General features: G+C 40.9%; 1 protein-coding gene across 1 annotated transcript in view; it reads right to left on the reverse strand.

The window, feature by feature from the left end:
* Window positions 1-114: 114 nt before the first annotated feature.
* Window positions 115-17,830, reverse strand: part of myo10l1 (myosin X, like 1) — a 51,713-nt gene continuing 33,997 nt past the window's right edge. The window contains exons 19-40 of the mRNA XM_053638170.1: window positions 17,324-17,404; window positions 16,412-16,536; window positions 16,192-16,318; window positions 15,988-16,094; window positions 14,986-15,283; window positions 14,053-14,868; window positions 13,405-13,528; window positions 11,976-12,219; window positions 11,439-11,534; window positions 10,957-11,050; window positions 10,661-10,716; window positions 10,375-10,517; window positions 10,072-10,266; window positions 9,672-9,829; window positions 7,908-8,031; window positions 7,513-7,810; window positions 7,045-7,252; window positions 6,795-6,931; window positions 6,515-6,638; window positions 5,950-6,426; window positions 4,974-5,165; window positions 115-4,768 (exon numbers count right to left, since the gene is read on the reverse strand). Of these exons, the coding sequence (XP_053494145.1) occupies window positions 4,664-4,768; window positions 4,974-5,165; window positions 5,950-6,426; window positions 6,515-6,638; window positions 6,795-6,931; window positions 7,045-7,252; window positions 7,513-7,810; window positions 7,908-8,031; window positions 9,672-9,829; window positions 10,072-10,266; window positions 10,375-10,517; window positions 10,661-10,716; window positions 10,957-11,050; window positions 11,439-11,534; window positions 11,976-12,219; window positions 13,405-13,528; window positions 14,053-14,868; window positions 14,986-15,283; window positions 15,988-16,094; window positions 16,192-16,318; window positions 16,412-16,536; window positions 17,324-17,404 (4,329 nt within the window). The 3' untranslated portion in view covers window positions 115-4,663. The remainder of the gene's footprint in view (window positions 4,769-4,973; window positions 5,166-5,949; window positions 6,427-6,514; window positions 6,639-6,794; window positions 6,932-7,044; window positions 7,253-7,512; window positions 7,811-7,907; window positions 8,032-9,671; window positions 9,830-10,071; window positions 10,267-10,374; window positions 10,518-10,660; window positions 10,717-10,956; window positions 11,051-11,438; window positions 11,535-11,975; window positions 12,220-13,404; window positions 13,529-14,052; window positions 14,869-14,985; window positions 15,284-15,987; window positions 16,095-16,191; window positions 16,319-16,411; window positions 16,537-17,323; window positions 17,405-17,830) is intronic.

A 17,830-nucleotide genomic window follows, 5' to 3' on the forward strand; every position in this document is an offset into this window, starting at 1 on the left:
TATTACAATCATAATAACTAGCACTTACTCCCACCATCAGTCATCGCTGTCTCTGTGTCCTGTTTTATTTTTGTTTTTGTTAAAAAAATTAATAAAATGAATCACACAAATTGCTGTGATGATAAATTCCAATAATTTATTAAAGCATTTTGTAAAGCCAGTTACAAAAAAAAGAAAATTACTCTCTCTTAAACAAGCACAGTCATATTTTTTTAATCTTATATAGAGTCATATAACGATAATGAGGAAGATTTACATTCAGGCCCTTTAATTGGCTGCCTGCAGCTGAGCAAGGGTCCCAGTGTAAAGAGTGAGAGAGATAGAACCAGCCAGGTGTGTGTGTATGTGTGTGTATGTGTGTGTGTGTGTGTGTGTGTGTGTGTGTGCTTTGCATGCATGTATTTGTGTTGGTTACATTATAATAGGGCATTGTAAGAACTAGATTGGCTGCTCAATTAGCAAACAACACTGTGATAGGATACACACACACACACACACACACACACACACACACACACACACACACACACACAGCAATACATCATTTCTGTGCATCCATATCTCTCATCACACAATCTCAGCACCCACACCAGGCTACTGGTGATCAAGCTTTAGATATAAACCTGATCCTGGATCAGCACAGACAGAGAGCATCAATCCACCATCAGTTTGATCTCTGTCCTTCCCACTCCCTCGCTGTCACCATTAGCATCATAAGAAGAATTAATACACCAACCCTTGGCTCACCCAGCTTCCCAATACACACCTTAATCTGTACCATAAATAACAATCACAACACCCATACCTATACATGTATGCTTATTTCTCCACGACCATAATCATAATCGTAATCCATAATCTTTTTTTTTTTTTGCTCATGTAGTTTTAGTTCAAAATTCTCAGACACACGCTAAAAAAAAAACTTAAAAAAACTTGCATGACATTGACAAACAGTTGCATATCAAACAGCAAAATTACACAATTATACTGTTGTGAGATACGGTAGATTTATATTTATATATTTTATTAAAAAAAATCTATACAGGCATATGAGATTCTCATACTGGAGTGGTGATGAATAAGAGTCAATGATATGAATGTAATGTAGGATATTATGTAAGTATTTGTCCAGTAAAGTATATTAGTGTGTTAGGGGTCTTTGGAGGGTCATAATAACTCTGCTTTGTGTCGAGACACCTCAAACCACCCCGTTGCTGATTATTTTCCTATAACACCACACCTTTTATACCACAGCCAATGGCGACTGTGTCATTTATTAAAGTATAACACGTCATACATTTAATCCAAGTAAAATGACATTTAATGTTGTGGAACGTCCGTGACACAAGTTAGTTCCTGTTATCACTTACATTATAGCAGCTATAAACAGTCATTACCTCACTGTCCCTTGCAAACTCCTCTGTCCTGAAGGCATTCTCATGTCGGAAAACTTAAAGTTACAGCTTTACGTTTGACTGTTACAAAGCACTGACAATGGAGACTCCTTCCATAAATGTTAAATAAATCAAAGAAAACTTCACTATATCAATGATTATATGGTTTTTGTTGTTCTTTATTTAATCAGTTTGTTTTTAAAATTTTGTTTAGGTGGAGGATCTGGTAAACAAGTCCTGTGTACTGTGTACGCTGTTACTATAGAAAAGATAACTTATTACAACTTGCATGTTACTGTTTATAAACCTGTGATTTGCAGCTGGACTACTGTCAGAGTTGTTCTTATTGAAAATTAACCAACACCTGACCAATCAGAATAGAGAATTCAGCAGCATTGTGGGATAAAATACATAGATGTAGCCAGAGCCATCCCTGCATTTCTCGCCTGGTTTCTGATTGAAGCTAAGCAGGGTTGAGCCTGGCCAGTACCTGGATGGGAGAGCTCCTGGGGAAAACTAAGGCTGCTGCTGGAAGCTATTAGTAAGGCCAGAAGGGGGTACTCACCCTGTGGTCTGTGTGGGGCCTAACGCCCCAGTATACTGACGGGCCACTATACTGTAAAAACAGCACCATCTTTCAGATGAGACGTTAAACCGAGGTCCTGACTCCCTGTAGTCATTAAAAATCCAAGGACACTTATCGTAAAAGAGTAGGGGTATAACCCCCGTGTCCTGTCAGAATTCTCCCATTGGCCCTTCTCTACCATGGCCCCTAATAATCCCCATCTCTGAATTGGCTAAATCACTCTCTCCTCTCCACGAATAGCTGGTGCGTGGTGGGCATTCTATGGCTGCTGTCGCATCATCCAGGTGGACGCTACACACTAGTGGTGGTTAAGGAGATGGCCCCCCCCCATACTTTGTAAAGCGCTTTGAGTGTCTAAAAAAGCACTCTATAAATGTAATTGTAACTAATTAATGTAAAACATTAAAAACTGCTCTGAGTGTCAACTAGACACACAAGGTATTTGATTTCCACATATATTGTTTCAAATACTTTCACACTAAGTTATTAAGATTTAATTGAGGTTAAATTACACTAAGATTTTTTTCTTCTCAAAACTGGATTAAACATTGTTTATTTTTTGTGTGGGCTCTTTAGTGCAAAAGATATCATGAAAATTTGGTACAAAACTGAAGTAAAATAAATAACTGCCAGTGAATTAAAAAAAACAAAAAACGGAACCCATCAATGTATTGGTGTGGCTTGTTAATGAGGAAACGCGAGTGCCATCATTTTTGGTACAATTTGTTATTATTCCAAATATTTTGCCCACATAGTAGATGTAAGCCAGCTAGATTGCTGGATGTTTTTTTCTATAAAGTTACCTGGCATTCACAAGTGTTGCATTTTTGCTGTGAGTCCTTATAGGCAAGCTTGTCTACTAGGCGGCCATCTTGGTTATGTCCCAGGAATAGAAACCCGATACTATTGTCAGGAACAGACGTTAGGCGGAACACTACAGGTAGAAATGACGATATGATAATAAAATGCTAACGTCTTTGCTGTAAGTTGCCATCATTTGCTTAATTTTAGCCTAGCTAACATTAACATACGTAGTAGAGTCATTGCTGTTCTTCTTGGCATCTAGAACCTTCCATCTGCAAACTCTCTTTAGATTGTGTAAATGACTTCCCATTTGCTTATATTTTAGGGGAAGTCCACCATGTGAGCCCATTGTAAATAAACAAAAATAATAATTTTCAGCGATTTGCTATCTCTTGCTAACTTCTTCCAGAATTGAACAGTGCAGCTTTAAGCTTTTACAAGCTTTCGCAAAGCAACATTACAGTGAAAAACTTTTCAAAAAGCCTCGTGGTAGGATTCAAAGTATAATCCTTATTTAATGGAGGCAAGAGTTTGAGTTCAGTAGCTAAGATTGCATTCAAAAACATACAAATGAATGCCACATGGTACATACGATACTGATTACATTTTTTGATCAAACGTTACTGATTAAAAGTCAGCATTAAAAAAAACTGTGCGCTGGTTATGTGAACGTCCCCAGTTTAACACTGGCTTTGCTTGGTGTAATACTGATATATTCTCTCAGTAGTAAGTTGTTTTGGCTTGCCGTACTGGGGACATGGAGGTATGTAGAGACTTTTAAAAGTGTTGTGCAGTCACACTGTCCATTAGTCTATTTGTGCATTGGTGTGTACAATACAGGAATTCAATGTGTTTGTTGCACTTTCAGATTTAAAGTGTGTCCGTTACATGATGTTCCTGATTTCACTGCAGTATAAAATATATTTTGACAGTGAGATATGAAAAGCGTTTAGTACACATTGATCTCAGAACACAGTCACACAGTCACTGATCAATCTTTGTGCAGATGAGTTGATTTGAGTTGAGTTGATTTGATCTGATTAGAGTTGGGTTGAGTTACTTGAGTTGAGTTGAGTTGCTCTAAGCTGAGATGAACTGATTTGATTTGAGTTTATTTGAGTTCAGCTAATTTCACGAGTTCAGCCGAATTGAATTGAGTTGAACGGCGTTAAGCTGATTTGAGCTGAGTTGAGGTGAACTGAGATAAGCTTAAATGAGTTGAGTTGATCTGAGCTGAGTCAATTTCAGTTTCGATTGAGCTGAACTGAACTGAGTTGAATTGAGTTGAGCTGAGTTCACTTGAGTTGAGCTGATTTAAGTTAAGCGCAAATGAGTTGCATTGATTTAAGTTGAATTGATTAGACTTCAGTTGCGCTGATACTGGTTGGTGTTCAATAAATAAATAAATAAACAAACAAACAAATAAATACATGGCTGCCAGTGGCCTTGGCTTTTAAAAATGTCTCTCAGTGTGACTCTTACAGAGGAGCTCACTATGACGTCCCCAAAATGATGAAATCAGGAAAGTGGGGAAACAGTTTGAACAGTAGCAAGAAGCACAACTCACACCACGTTCATCGAGAACATCACAAGATGAACATTTTTGATTAGGACTGGATGAAGATTTTGAAGACCGTCAACTGTAGTGCCAGCATTAAGGGAGGGTTCACATCACAGGACTGCAGGATTTGTTGTGCTTTGTAGCAGTGTGTATAAGTTTCACCAAATAAACTGTGGTCCAGCTTTTTTCAGACCTCTGAATTTCTTGCTCTTCCCTTTTCACTCTATGTGCTCATGTTTCCTGGGTCAACACAAGGACTTTTTCTCTCACTGGTAATTTCATCGCTCACAAGCCCATAATCCGATTGGCTGGTTTCGATCACCTGATCCAAGCGCTGCCGGTGCTGGTGACAGACATGACGCTGCAGCGCTTCTTGACGATCATGTTGATATAGGCCTTCATGATCTTTGTGATCTCACCCACCTTCAAGCACACACAAGGACAAACACATCAAATACCAAATCTGTAGTGGAGTAGTGCTTAACAACATGGATTGATTAAATACAGCTTCATGAAAATTCTTTTGAGAAGTCATTCCTATTCCTACCTTCAGTTATTCATTTTAAGGCACTTGATTCATTAATACAGTGAAACTATACAGGACAGGACATTCTGTGCCCAGACTCACCCGAGGAGTTTCGAAAAACATCTCCCTCTCGTCGACGGTGATCTTGTAGGTGCTAGGCTGCGGCGCGCCAAAGAAGACGATGTGCTCGTACTGGAAGGTCTCGAGTGGTTTGGGTTCTCCTCGCTTATACACAGACACATTCTCTGCACTCACTCCCAGCCACAGGTCATGAGGAAAGCCTCCTTCTTTACACTGCACACAAACACATTTAACATATAAATGTGTAAAAACCTTAATCATACACATTAGACATTTCCTCTGTCGGATTTCTGCTGAGGATAATACCATTTTAAAGCTGCAGTTTTGTAATAATAATAATAATAATAATAATAATAATAAAGCTCTTTATTTGTATAGCATAAAATTTCATACATAAATGCAGCCCAAAGTACTTCACAACGAAAGGAAAAAAAGACAATAAAATAGATAATAATAAAAATCAAATAGGGAAATAATATGAGGGCCAACAACAACAACAACAATAATAATAATATATGAATGAGAATGAGGGTAATTATACACTATTTAAATGTATTTATAGCACTTTAATAATCATTTACAATGTTTAAAAAAACCCATAATGCACAATATTGCCATACAACGGTATTCGCTCATTTATTATTTATTTCAGACTTTTTCTGGGTCAGAAATTAGTCCTACCCCTAACTGGACTTGAGAAGAGCTGCTATTTGTTTTACTTTTGGCCATTTTGTAAATTATTTTAATGAATTTGAGGATTGTTGTAATATGAAATTACACCCTAAATCAGGATGTGAACCCTGATCCATGGCTGCTTTAAATATGGCCTGGTGTTGGTATACACCTTAGGTTAATATTAATATTTTTTAAAAAAACACCACAATTTTGCACATATTTTTTACTATTTTATTATGATGAAATTTGTAAGAATTTTAATACTAATATAAATGAATAGTTTGCTGTTATCGCTGATTCTGCATCCAATAATGAGCCTCACCTCAACGTCAAAGAGCGTGGAGCCATATCCGGGCCACTCTTTGATGATAGTCATGTAGCTGAGCATAGCCTGGTGTTGAGGCATCCCCTGCAGGCGGTTCCACTTCTCTAGGACGCTGGTCAGAGTGGCTGACATCTCCTCCTTAACAAACATCTCCAGCATCTGCTCTTCCTCACGTTGCTTCTTCAGCGAGCCGGTCTTGAAGCTGCGCCTCAGCGTGCCATCCAAGAAGCTGGTCCTTCTCCTCTCGAGCGTGTGACCTCCTGGACCCATGCCCGCGACTCCCACCCCACCCGACCCACCGACCTTGGTGGAGTGCAGGATGCGGGTACGGAGGCGGCCCACCGGATACACACTGCTCAGGCTCCACGGCGTGCGCGCCACATCTCCGTGGATGTACTGAAGCCGAAGTGCGGCCAGGTGCTGTAGCGTCTCCTCGGACGCCGGGAAGTGGCCGCTGATCAGACTCTCGTGAGCCTGAGGGGAAACACAAAGGTGGGATATTCAAGGTGGAGGTCATAAAAAGCCGAAGTGAACTAACGAGTGGATATTATCGCAAGCTCACCTGTTCGAACATGAAGGCAAACTCCACCCCCTCTTTGGGCATGCTGTCCACATCAAGGAAGCAATACAGTTTAAAATAAAGCCGCCAAGGTCCTTCTTCTTCCTCTTCCTCACTTCCTGCCAGTCTACAAGCCATGGCCATTAAAACAATCAGATTATCTTAGATACATATAAAGACTTGTGGAGTAAACCAAATGGCCTTTCAAAGATTTGAGTAAATATGGACATGTTGTATATAATATAAATATTATAGTTGTTGAAAGAGTGCATGGTCTGTGCACCTTTCAAATTTGGCGAGTACGTCTGCTACAATGATGCGGCTCTCGATAGCTCGGCTCTCCACCTTGTTGTGTTCAAACAGGGAGAATAAATTCCGGCTGTTATCCATCGCCAGACCTCGGATCAGCTTCTCCACAACCTTCAGACACAAACACACACACACACACACACACAAATATAGATACAGATGGGAGTTTCTCATGGTGATGTACAGTACCACTTTTTTCTAACTCCTAGAATATACTCTCTCACCTCTCCTGCAGTGGTGTGGGAGTTGATGGAGATCTTGCAGGATCCTCCTCCATGGCAGTACACTGTGGTGCTCATCTCGCGTCTGGTCAGCAGAGCGGTGATCTCCTCCTGAGAGGGCACAAACTCCCTCGTCTTGGTCTTCTTCAGAGACTCGGAGATAAAGTGGGCATACTTTTCGATCTCGGTGCCAGGATAACGCTCCCTCACCCTGAGAGTCGCATCACAATTTAATTACTGATAACCGTCTAGAGTGCTTCACTATATTTCTATTGTATCATGTCAGACTTTCACATGACTGTATACCGTTGTATACCATATTTTGCGATTTCCTTCACAAATTTTCATCATTAGGAGCTTTTAGTACCATATTTTGAGATTGATACAGAAGATATTGTTTTGATTCATACCACAGCGCTGTTAAATTCTCAATTCTGATTGTGAGGTGTGGCAGTGTGAGACGTCTCTGACCTTTTGAGGTGGAAGCGCAGGTAGCGCAGGATGGCGCGGCTGGGCAGGAACGTACAGCTCATGCACGTGAGCAGGTGCCAGTGTGCACGGTTTCCTGGGCTGTTGGGCTGAGGCACGTGATTGGTCTGTTTGATCAGCTGACAGTAAACCTCATCTCGGAGCGGCTTCAGGTCATGGCAGGTCTGCAGGATGCCCTGGATGATGGCCACCGGGTCCGAGACAATCTCCATCTCCTGCAGAGAGTTGAAGATCTTCACTGCCTCATCCTGCAGGCTGCCGTAGCCCTTCTCCTTTTGCACTGAGGGATGGTGAGATAGACCCAAAATAATGTTGAGTAATGTCAATGAACTCATAGAGAGAAATTGATGACATTTCAATATGCAATAAGCACTTACAGCTATCGTTGATCTCTCCATATGGTAACGGTAGCAGGGGCGAGTGCAGCGGATGCTGGGTGTAGCGTAGGATGGGGTTCCGGCGGTACATCTGCTCCACCGCCTCCGAATTCACACTGTTCTCCTATATGAGAAATAAAGGGGTCAAACAAAAAAAATCCTATCATGGGGCATCCCCCTCCCCCCATATTGGAGGAGACCAGGTATAATGATGATCTATTCTATATAAAATCTATCTATATATAACCTAATATATAATCTGTTTTGATAGATAAATATAGTATCTCACAAAAGTGAGTACATCCCTCACATTTTTGTAAATATTTGATTTTTTGCATCAAATTGGTCTGCATGGCTGTCGTCCCAGAAGGAAGCCTGTTCTAAAGATGATGCACAAGAAAGCCCACAAACAGTTTGCTGAAGACAAGCAGACTAAGGACATGGATTACTGGAACCATGTCCTGTGGTCTGATGAGACCAAGATAAATTTGTTTGGTTCAGATGGTGTCAAGCGTGTGTGGCGGCAACCAGCTGAGGAGTACAAAGACAAGTGTGTCTTGCCTACAGTCAAGCATGGTGGTGGGAGTGTCATGGTCTGGGACTGCATGAGTGCTGCCGGCACTGGGGAGATACAGACATACTGAAGCAGAGACTGGGCCGCAGAGCGGTATTCCAGCATGATAACGACCAAAAACACACCTCCAAGACGACCACTGCCTTGCTAATGAAGCTGAGGGTGAAGGCGATGGACTGGCCAAGCATGTCTCCTGGCCAAGCATGTCTCCAGACCTAAACCCTATTGAGCATCTGTGGGGCATACTCAAACGGAAGATGGAGGAGCACAAGGTCTCTAACATCCACCAGTTTCGTGATGTCGTCATGGAGGAGTGGAAGAGGACTCCAGTGGCAACCTGTGAAGCTCTGGTGAACTCCATGCCCAAGAGGGTTAAGGCAGTGCTGGAAAATAATGATGGCCACACAAAATATTGACACTTTGGGCCCAATTTGGACATTTTCACTTAGGGGTGTACTCACTTTTGTTGCCAGCGGTTTAGACATTAATGGCTGTGTGTTGAGTTATTTTGAGGGGACAGCAAATTTACACTGTTACACAAGCTGTACACTCACTACTTTACATTGTAGCAAAGTATCATTTCTGCAGTGTTGTCATATGAAAAGATATAATCAAATATTTACAAAAATGTGAGGGGTGTACTCACTTTTGTGAGATACTGTAGATAGAAAGATAGATAGATAGACAGATAGATAGATAGATAGATAGATAGATAGAGAGAGATAGATGTTTTTTGCTTTTGTGTTTTTGTACTTTTTTAATTACTTTTCATAACTTTTATGATTTTTTAAAATAACTTTTATGAAATTTATAAAACTATATAACGGACAGGTATGGAACATGAATGTTATAAAATGTTTCTGAACGCTATAACTACTCTGAACAAGAGAACTAGGCTGTAATAACGTGAACTATTTTACATGTAAAACATGTTGCATTACATTCGTCTTGCATTCTAAAAACATTCACATACGAATTATGTAAATTGGGACGAAGGGCGCGTCTCGTTAGCCATGACATTGTTAAATACACCGAGTGCCCAAATGATGCCCGGTCTGTGTTTTTTTCCTGAAAACAATTTGCGACCCCCTTCCGATCTCTCCACACCCCTGGTCGAGAACCACTATTATAGAACATCCAAACCTTGAGTTCAGGATCAGAAAAGTATATCCATATATCACAGTATTTACCTTGATATCTCGGATGAGCTGCTGCGTCGGAGTCTCGATGGGCGCCTTGTTCTCAATGACACCCTGAATTGCGGAAACCCATCTCATGGCCTCATTCAACATCTTGGTGTAGAGCCGGTAGGAATGTTTCCTCCCATGAACCACAATGTTCCAGTATCCTACAGTGTAGCCACATCAACATCGAACACACTGGCAATGCTTACCCATAGAGAAAGTGTAATCATTTAATCATACATTAAGTAAAGGAGAAAAAAACGCTTGCTGTTGTTATTGGAAATCAGTGACGGCGAGGTTAGCCGTCTGAAGTTACTATCTGTAATTTATTCATTTCCAATAACAGCACATCTTGAACTCTACCTTCATGCTGCTTAATGCTATGTTCTGGGTCATGGTGGCTCACCCGTCTCTTTGAACACCTTCTCGTCGGGCTGGACCACGGAGCAGAGGCTGTTCAGCACCAGCGTGCCCATCTTGGATGTGCTGCGCTCGGCCGATTTGTAATAGTCCAGAGAGTTGTTGGTCAGAATGAACCAGCGCTTCTTCAGTTTCAGCGCACTGCTCTTGGCTCCGGTCTTCACCTCTTTATGCAGCCAGCCTGGTTCACAAAGAGGGCATACTTACACCTGCTGCAAAGTCAAACTAGTAAAACAGTGTTCCTTCGCCAGCCGTGTGGTTGAACAGCGTGTTCGGACGCAGGACTGACCTCTAACCAGGAACTCCTGGCCTTCGACCTTGGCGTCCCCTTTGGGCTTCTGCAGGAGGCTGATCCAGTGGTGCATCTCCTCTGGTAGCTCAGTGTTACAGTGGATCACTCGATTCGCCGTGATGATCACAAAAGAGTTAGGTCTGCCGGGTAGAAACACAGATTTAGCATGCAGATGGCCCTACAGTCAGAGCTGCTGATATAGAAAATTAATCAACACATTCTGCCCAATCAGAATGGAGAATTCAGCAATGCTGTGGCATAACTGTTGATGTTAAAGACTCACCGGTCCGGATTGTCAGATGCACACACAGAGTCGATCAGTCCGACATCCAGAGTGCCCTGAGTGAGAAAGAGAGATGAAAAAAGAGCTCAGGAGGTGTGTTGGCTGTGTTAAACATTCTGAAGATGGACCTGATCATGAAAATATCACAAACAAACTATCATGAAGAGACTGAAATGTATGATATAAACTTGTGATGAATGTTAAGTGTAGAATTGATGCACGCTCACAATGCAAACCCATTATTGTGAACGGACATGTTGTAGTATGTGGAGCAGATACAATAGAAACCTACATACCACAGCGTTTTTTGGGTTCGCCTGCTCATGGGACATCTCCAGCAGCTGCTCGGGGGTGGCAGTGTGGACCCGACTCAGCACGGTAAACCAACCACTGAGACACACACGCACACACACACACAGTGATAAACAGTAAGCATTAATTAGAACACATTGCCGGAAAATAAGCTGTTTCACATATTTTAAAGAAGCAGTCTGTTATTTTTAGAGGTCATCTGCTGAAACAATGTACATTATACATTATGTATTACCTCTTAAAGAAAAAGCATGATTTCTTTTCTCTTAATATTTATTCTTCCTGTTTATTTGGATAACAGTTATGGTTTGGTATGATAATAATTTTTCAAAAAATGATTAAACAGTGATTAAAACAATAAAAGGATGCTGTTTGATATGTTTGCCTCATATCGCCGTTGTTTCTAACGTGCAACATTAATGTGGAAACCCTTTTAAAGAGGTAGTGGGCTGGATCTCGACTCTACCTGGCGTCTTCTGGTGACTCAGCAAACACCTGATATGTCCGTTCATCCGTCACGATGTTCAGTGCGTTCTCCTTCTCGTGGTTGTCTACTATCTCCCTGAACAGAACACCAGAAGACACCATGTTACAGAGTGTATACGTATAAATCAACTTCAAATGTTTTGGCACCCTTCAAAAGAATGGGCAATGAAGATTTTTAATGTGTAACTTCAAAATTACACACAGTGGACCTCATTGTGAATCTTTATCAGTCCATCAACATGTAAATGTTTTCATAGGCCAAACCGAACGAGAAATTACTGCCAAGTTTCTGATTTTCTTCGTGCTCAAGTGCGTGTATTGATAAATAAAACAGTTGATTTACATTTAGTGACACCCACGGCCAAAATACTTATCATACTCATAAGAACATATTTTTTTAATAATATAGATATGCATGTCTGTATGTGGCAAATTGCAAGCAGAGTGCCAATAATTTTGCAGTTGACTGTATAGAAAGAAACAAGATACAATCCTAGTCTGTTTCCTTGTGTCTTACTTGGCTGAGCGGATGTCAATGGTGCCCTTGAGCTTCTCCTCGCTGTCGTTCTCGAAGTACATGAGCTTAGAGTCACGCAGCACAAACCAGCGCATCTTCCAGTTCCTGCGCGACAGCGTGGACAGTCCTCCGCCTTTCTTATACAGCCAGCCCGACTTCAGAGACTCCTGTTTGGAGCGGAACCACATGAACGTCTCGTCCTTCAGCACACACCAGCGCCTTCGCCACGGGATCATCAAACCCGCTATACACAGAGCGAGAGAGAGAGAGAGAGAGAGAGAGAGAGAGAGAAATGAAGAAACGTTTACAGGTGCATCTCAAAAATTTTGAATATCGTGGAAAAGTTTATTTTTTCTGTAATTTAATTCAAAAAGTGGAACTTTCATATATTCTAGATTCATTACACATAAAGTGAAATATTTCAAGCCTTTTTTTGTTTTAATCTTGATGATTACGGCTTACAGCTCATGGACATCAAAAATCCAGTATCTTAAAATATTAGAATAAAGAATTTATAATACAGAAATGTGGACTTTCTGAAAAGTATATTTATGCACTCAATACTTGGTCAGAGCTTTTTTGCATGAATTACTGCATCAATGCGGCGTGGCATGGAGGCAATCATCCTGTGGCACTGCTGAGGTGTTCTGGAAGCCCAGGTTGCTTTGATAGCGGCCTTCAGCTCATCTGTATTGTTGGGTCTGGTGTCTCTCATAGATTCTCTATGGGGTTCAGGTCAGGTGAGTCGGCTGGCCAATCAAGCACAGTAATACCATGCTCAGCAAACCAGTTACTAGTAGTTTTGGCACTGTGAGCAGGTGCCAAGTCCTGCTGGAAAAGGAAATCAGCATCTCCATAAAGCTCGTCAGCAGATGGAAGCATGAAGTGCCCTAATATCTCCTGGTAGACGCTGCATTGACTCTGGACTTGAGAAAACACAGTGGACCAACACCAGCAGATGACATGGCACCCCAAATCATCACTGACTGTGGAAACTTCACACTGGACTGCAAGCTACTTGGATTCTGTGTCTCTCCACTCTTCCTCCAGACTCTGGGACCTTGACTTCCAAATGAAATGCAACATTTACTTTCCTTTTCACCATGATTATGGTTGTGTGTACTGAACCAGACTGAGAGAATAAAGGCTCAGGAAACCTTAGCTGATTAGAGATCTTCTCAGGTCGACATTTCTGTATTATAAATTCTTTATTCTAATATTTTAAGATACTGGATTTTTGATTTTTGATTTTTGATTTCACTTTATGTGTAATGAATCTAGAAAATATGAAAATTCCACTTTCTGAATTAAATTACGGGGAAAAAATGAACTTTTCCACGATGTTCAAATTTTTTGAGATGCACCTGTACTTACAAGCTCTAAAAGTCTGACTACACAATATTTTACTACACAACATCTGGTCACTCACCTTTCATATAGAGGTAGCTGTGGAAATATGGAGGCCCGTTACCATTCAGCACGTTGCCTTTACCATTCGACAGCTCTTCATCTGTATCAGCGAGACCATCATGCTCCTCATCACTCTCCACATACTGAGAGAGAGAGAGAGAGAGAGAGAAAGAGACTGTCAAGTGTCAAGTATGTATAATGTCTAATGTGCTTCCTGAAATACTTCCTGAAATAAAATAGTCATACACAATAATAAAAGTAATAATAGTAGTACATAAATAAATAAATCTTTTATTTATATACCATGTTTGATACATGATAAAATGAAGCTCAAATGCTTCAATTATAATTAGAATTTTAAAAAAAATTAGCTATTAAATAAATAAACAAGTAAGTAAGATAAAGTAATAATAAATAATTGCTTAAAGAATTGTAAAAATCAATCAAATATACTGAACAAACAAACAAACAATGGAACTGATGGTTTTCACCATCCATCTTTTGAATACACATTTTCAGATCATATTAAATTGTCAAAAATATTTCTTAAATATGTTGTTAGCAATTAATTATTTCAGACCCCTTATTTATTTTTAGCCTTCTCTGTGTATTGTATGTATCATGTATAGATGTGTGTGTGTGTGTGTGTTCTGTGTGTATCCTGTACCGAATCTGAGCTGCGATTGTATGACTCCTGGCTGGCGTTGGTGCAGGTGGACTTGCGTGCATGCTCCGGGTCGTTTGCCGCGTTGCTGTTCTGACCGTCCTCCAGCTCGTCCTGGTCGTAGTCGGACTCTGTGTCCAGCGGAAGGTGGTATATCGGCTCCTCTGTTTCGGTCAGCCTGCTGCCGCGATCCGCTGTCTCACCCTCTGCCTCATCTGCCTTTTTCTCCTCTTTCTCAGGCTCTGCTGGCTTAGACATTTCCTCCTTCTCCTCCTCCGGTTTGGAGACGTCCTTGTTTGCCTGTGCCGCCTCTCCTGGGAGTGGAGGAGGAGGTGGAGGAGGTGGGGGAGGAGGTGGAGGAGGCGGAGGAGGAGGAGGTGCGGGGATGGTTGGAGCAGCAGCAGCAGCAGGTGAAGAGGATGGCAGCGTGCCCTCAGCGAAGGCGGCTGGAGGTGGAGGAAGCGTGGCTAAGATCTCCTGATCAGGAGGCCCCTCAGTCGGAGGAGGGAAATCAGGTAGGGAGACTCGACCCTCTCCCACAATGGAACTTTCAGCCGCAGTGGGCAAAGACGGCGCCGCAGGGACCTTCTGTTCAGGCTGGATGCCAGCAAAGCTCTGCAGGTCAAGCAACTGAGTGGCGACACGCGATGCCTGCTTTTTGAGCCGCAGAGCCTCGGCGTGACGGCGTAGCCTCAGCTCCTGCCGTGAGCTCTCACACAGCTGCGACACGCCGTCCTCCCTCTGCTTCTGCAGCCGCTCGATCTCCCGCTCCAGCCTCAGGATCTCCTCCATCTGACGGCTCCGGTCCTCCACAGAGAGCTGGAGAGAAACAGAGTGAGAGAAATGCATTTCACTGTTTGGGATTAAAGTCAGAAAGTTCTGTAGCTTCCAGTAAGGATACAACTCAGTGTATGTATAAAATGCCCTCCTGCTTACCTCCTGAGTGCCTTCTGCTGCCTCATCCTCTCCTTTTTCTGTGTCTCCTCCTTTCACCTGTGCCCCATCTCCCTCTCTCTTCTTCTCCTCTTCCTCTTTCTTCCTTCTCTCCTCCTCCTCTCTCTTCCTCTTCTCGTCTCGGAGTTTGCGAAACCTGTTCCGCGCCACCTGTCCGCGCCGGCACTTCTGCAGGATGAGGACGGCCGAGCGTTTGCGTAGAAATCGTCGGTGGTAGAAATGTGCACGGTAGTTCTTCTGGATGGTCAAGATGCTGGACAGAGCTTTTTTAAAGTGCTTCCTGGAATGAGAGACCACGCGTTAGAGCTTTAATCCTGAGGAAATACAAACTGCAAGGAGTTATATCAATTCTCACAATAACACTGCGGGGTAAGCAGATATAAATGCTTATATATGTTTTTCTAAGGTGTGCATTTGTTGGAAATAAATATTAATATCAATAAAAAATAATGTATAAAATAAATCTAAATTATTCCACAGTAATTTTATGATATTTTGTATTCATATTTAATATAAAATCATAAGAATCCATTTTTTCATTCGAAATCAATTTTCACAATATGTAGAAAAAGTTTTATGTTTTATGTGCACTTAATGGACATTAATATTAATAGTACTCAAAATAATGTATACACCCTGTATAAAAATATTTATATTAATATATTATATATATATTTTTATTCATATTTAATATAAAGTCATGGCCATTGCTCATACATTTTCACAATAATACAAGGCACCCTATGTAATGTAAAGTGTGGGCTTGTTCAAATTGAATATTAATAATTAATAGGATAAAATAAATATAAAATATTTGATGCTATTATTTTATAATATTCTATATTAATATGTAATAATAAAATATAAAAATGTACAAATATATCAAATAACAAATATAATAATATTATAGTGTTATATACAGTATACCACATTATACTAATACCTTTATTAATATTATTCTAAGCTGCTTGATTTCACAGTTACCTTGCTATGTAAGAGAGCAGGTGCGCTCGTATGATGAGGCCGGCTTTACGCCGCACCTCGTCTCGCTCCTTCTCCAGCTTCTGCTCCAGAGACTCCTTCATAAACACCTACAAAGGGAGAGGACAAAGTCTAAGAACGAAGACCCACATGCATAAAAACACGAACTGAAGAAAAATGAAGAGGAAGAAAGACAGGTGGGCTCACCTTGGTCTTCCCCAGCTGCCAGTCTTTCTTGGTGTGGTCGTATTTGGTGAGCAGATCAGTGCACCTTTTCTTCTCATCTCCATCAGCTGCTGCCGATTTCCCGTCTTCCTTCAGAATAATCTTATACCTTCATATAAACAATAATACGAAGTCGTTGTGGGTGAATAAACTGTCCGAGAATGTAAAACGGTGCAGTCGATCATGTTTGCTAAACCCTTACCTGCTCAAGAAGTCTTTAAAAGTGCGTCTGATGGGAAACCCTGCACGCCGGATCTTCACCGTTTCCAGCATGCCGGAGTACCGCAGTTGATTCAGAACCACCTCTGGGTCAAACCTGTTGGGTGTCTACAGAGATATAAACAAACAAACAAACAAAAAACTATTCAGATGAGGTGGATGATGCTGATGTGTGGTACAAAGTATTATAGAACGATTAAACACAGCACTATACTGATTACTGAATGATCCGAATTCTTATTAAGATGCTCTTGTTTGTCAAATCTGAACCAGAGTGAATGAATACTTTTGATTTGTTGGCTGTTTGGTCCGATTCTTTTTCTCACTGCACCAAATGCATAGGAAGTGAAGGAGCAACACTATCAACATTCCCAAAACAATATCTTTCATTTATTAGTCAGAAAAAAATATGGCAGCAATAGAAATGTAATCAAATCTTACATCACAGTGAAGGTAAATAATCAGCAAGGAATAATACACTATGGGGAGTGCTCCAAATTTGGGTTTATATTTACATTTAATGTGGTTGGACATCCAGGAGACAACTTCGACAACGAACTATAAACAGTCGTTCCCTCACCATCCTCTATTTTTTTCTCTCTTGAGGTTAATAAATAAAAACATAGCTTGTTGTTCTTATGTTACCAAGAAACTCAATTTTACCAACTTTACTCCTTATATAAATAAACATTTCCTCTTCATTTCAAACTTCACCAAGTCCCAGTGGAAGAGCTGTTACTATAACATATCATAAATAACGCATTAATATAAACCTGTGATTTGCCTTGCAGCTGAACAGCTGTCAGAGCTGCTGTTATTAAAAATTAATCAACGCCAGGGGAAAAAAACTATACAAAGTGGTCAAAGCGGCCTTACACGATGCCCCATATCTCACCTTGTCCATGTTGGGTTTGATGCAACGCACGAAGAAGGGGTTGGACACACTGAGAGTGGCCATTAAGGAGTGCAGAGAATCCTGAGTGACAGGGGAGAAGACCAATCACATAAAAGTACACGTTCTGAGAAGAACAAGAACTAAGAAGAACCAGTGATAATTTTTATCTGTAGAACTGAAACATCATTTGCTTTCAAACTGTTGTGATGCTACTGTATGTGTGTGGCCTCACATAGTTTGTACTACATTATATACACTTACAGTACTGTGCAAAAGTTTAGGGTTTTTTTGTTATAGATTTTTTTTTATTTTCATAAGTCAGTACAAAAACATATTAGATTTCCAAACATTAGTTTTCCAGCACAAAATGAAATGTTACGGAAAAATGTTTGTATGTCAGGAAAGAAAGCAGCATATTACATAAGAGAACACTATTCAGACAAAAAACACAATGAAGGCTGCCGGGTTTTACACAAAGAAAAGAAGAAAGTGCGGCAGTCAAAATCT

The sequence above is a fragment of the Ictalurus furcatus genome, chromosome 12 (genome assembly GCF_023375685.1).
Source record: "Ictalurus furcatus strain D&B chromosome 12, Billie_1.0, whole genome shotgun sequence".
Classification (NCBI taxonomy): domain Eukaryota; kingdom Metazoa; phylum Chordata; class Actinopteri; order Siluriformes; family Ictaluridae; genus Ictalurus; species Ictalurus furcatus.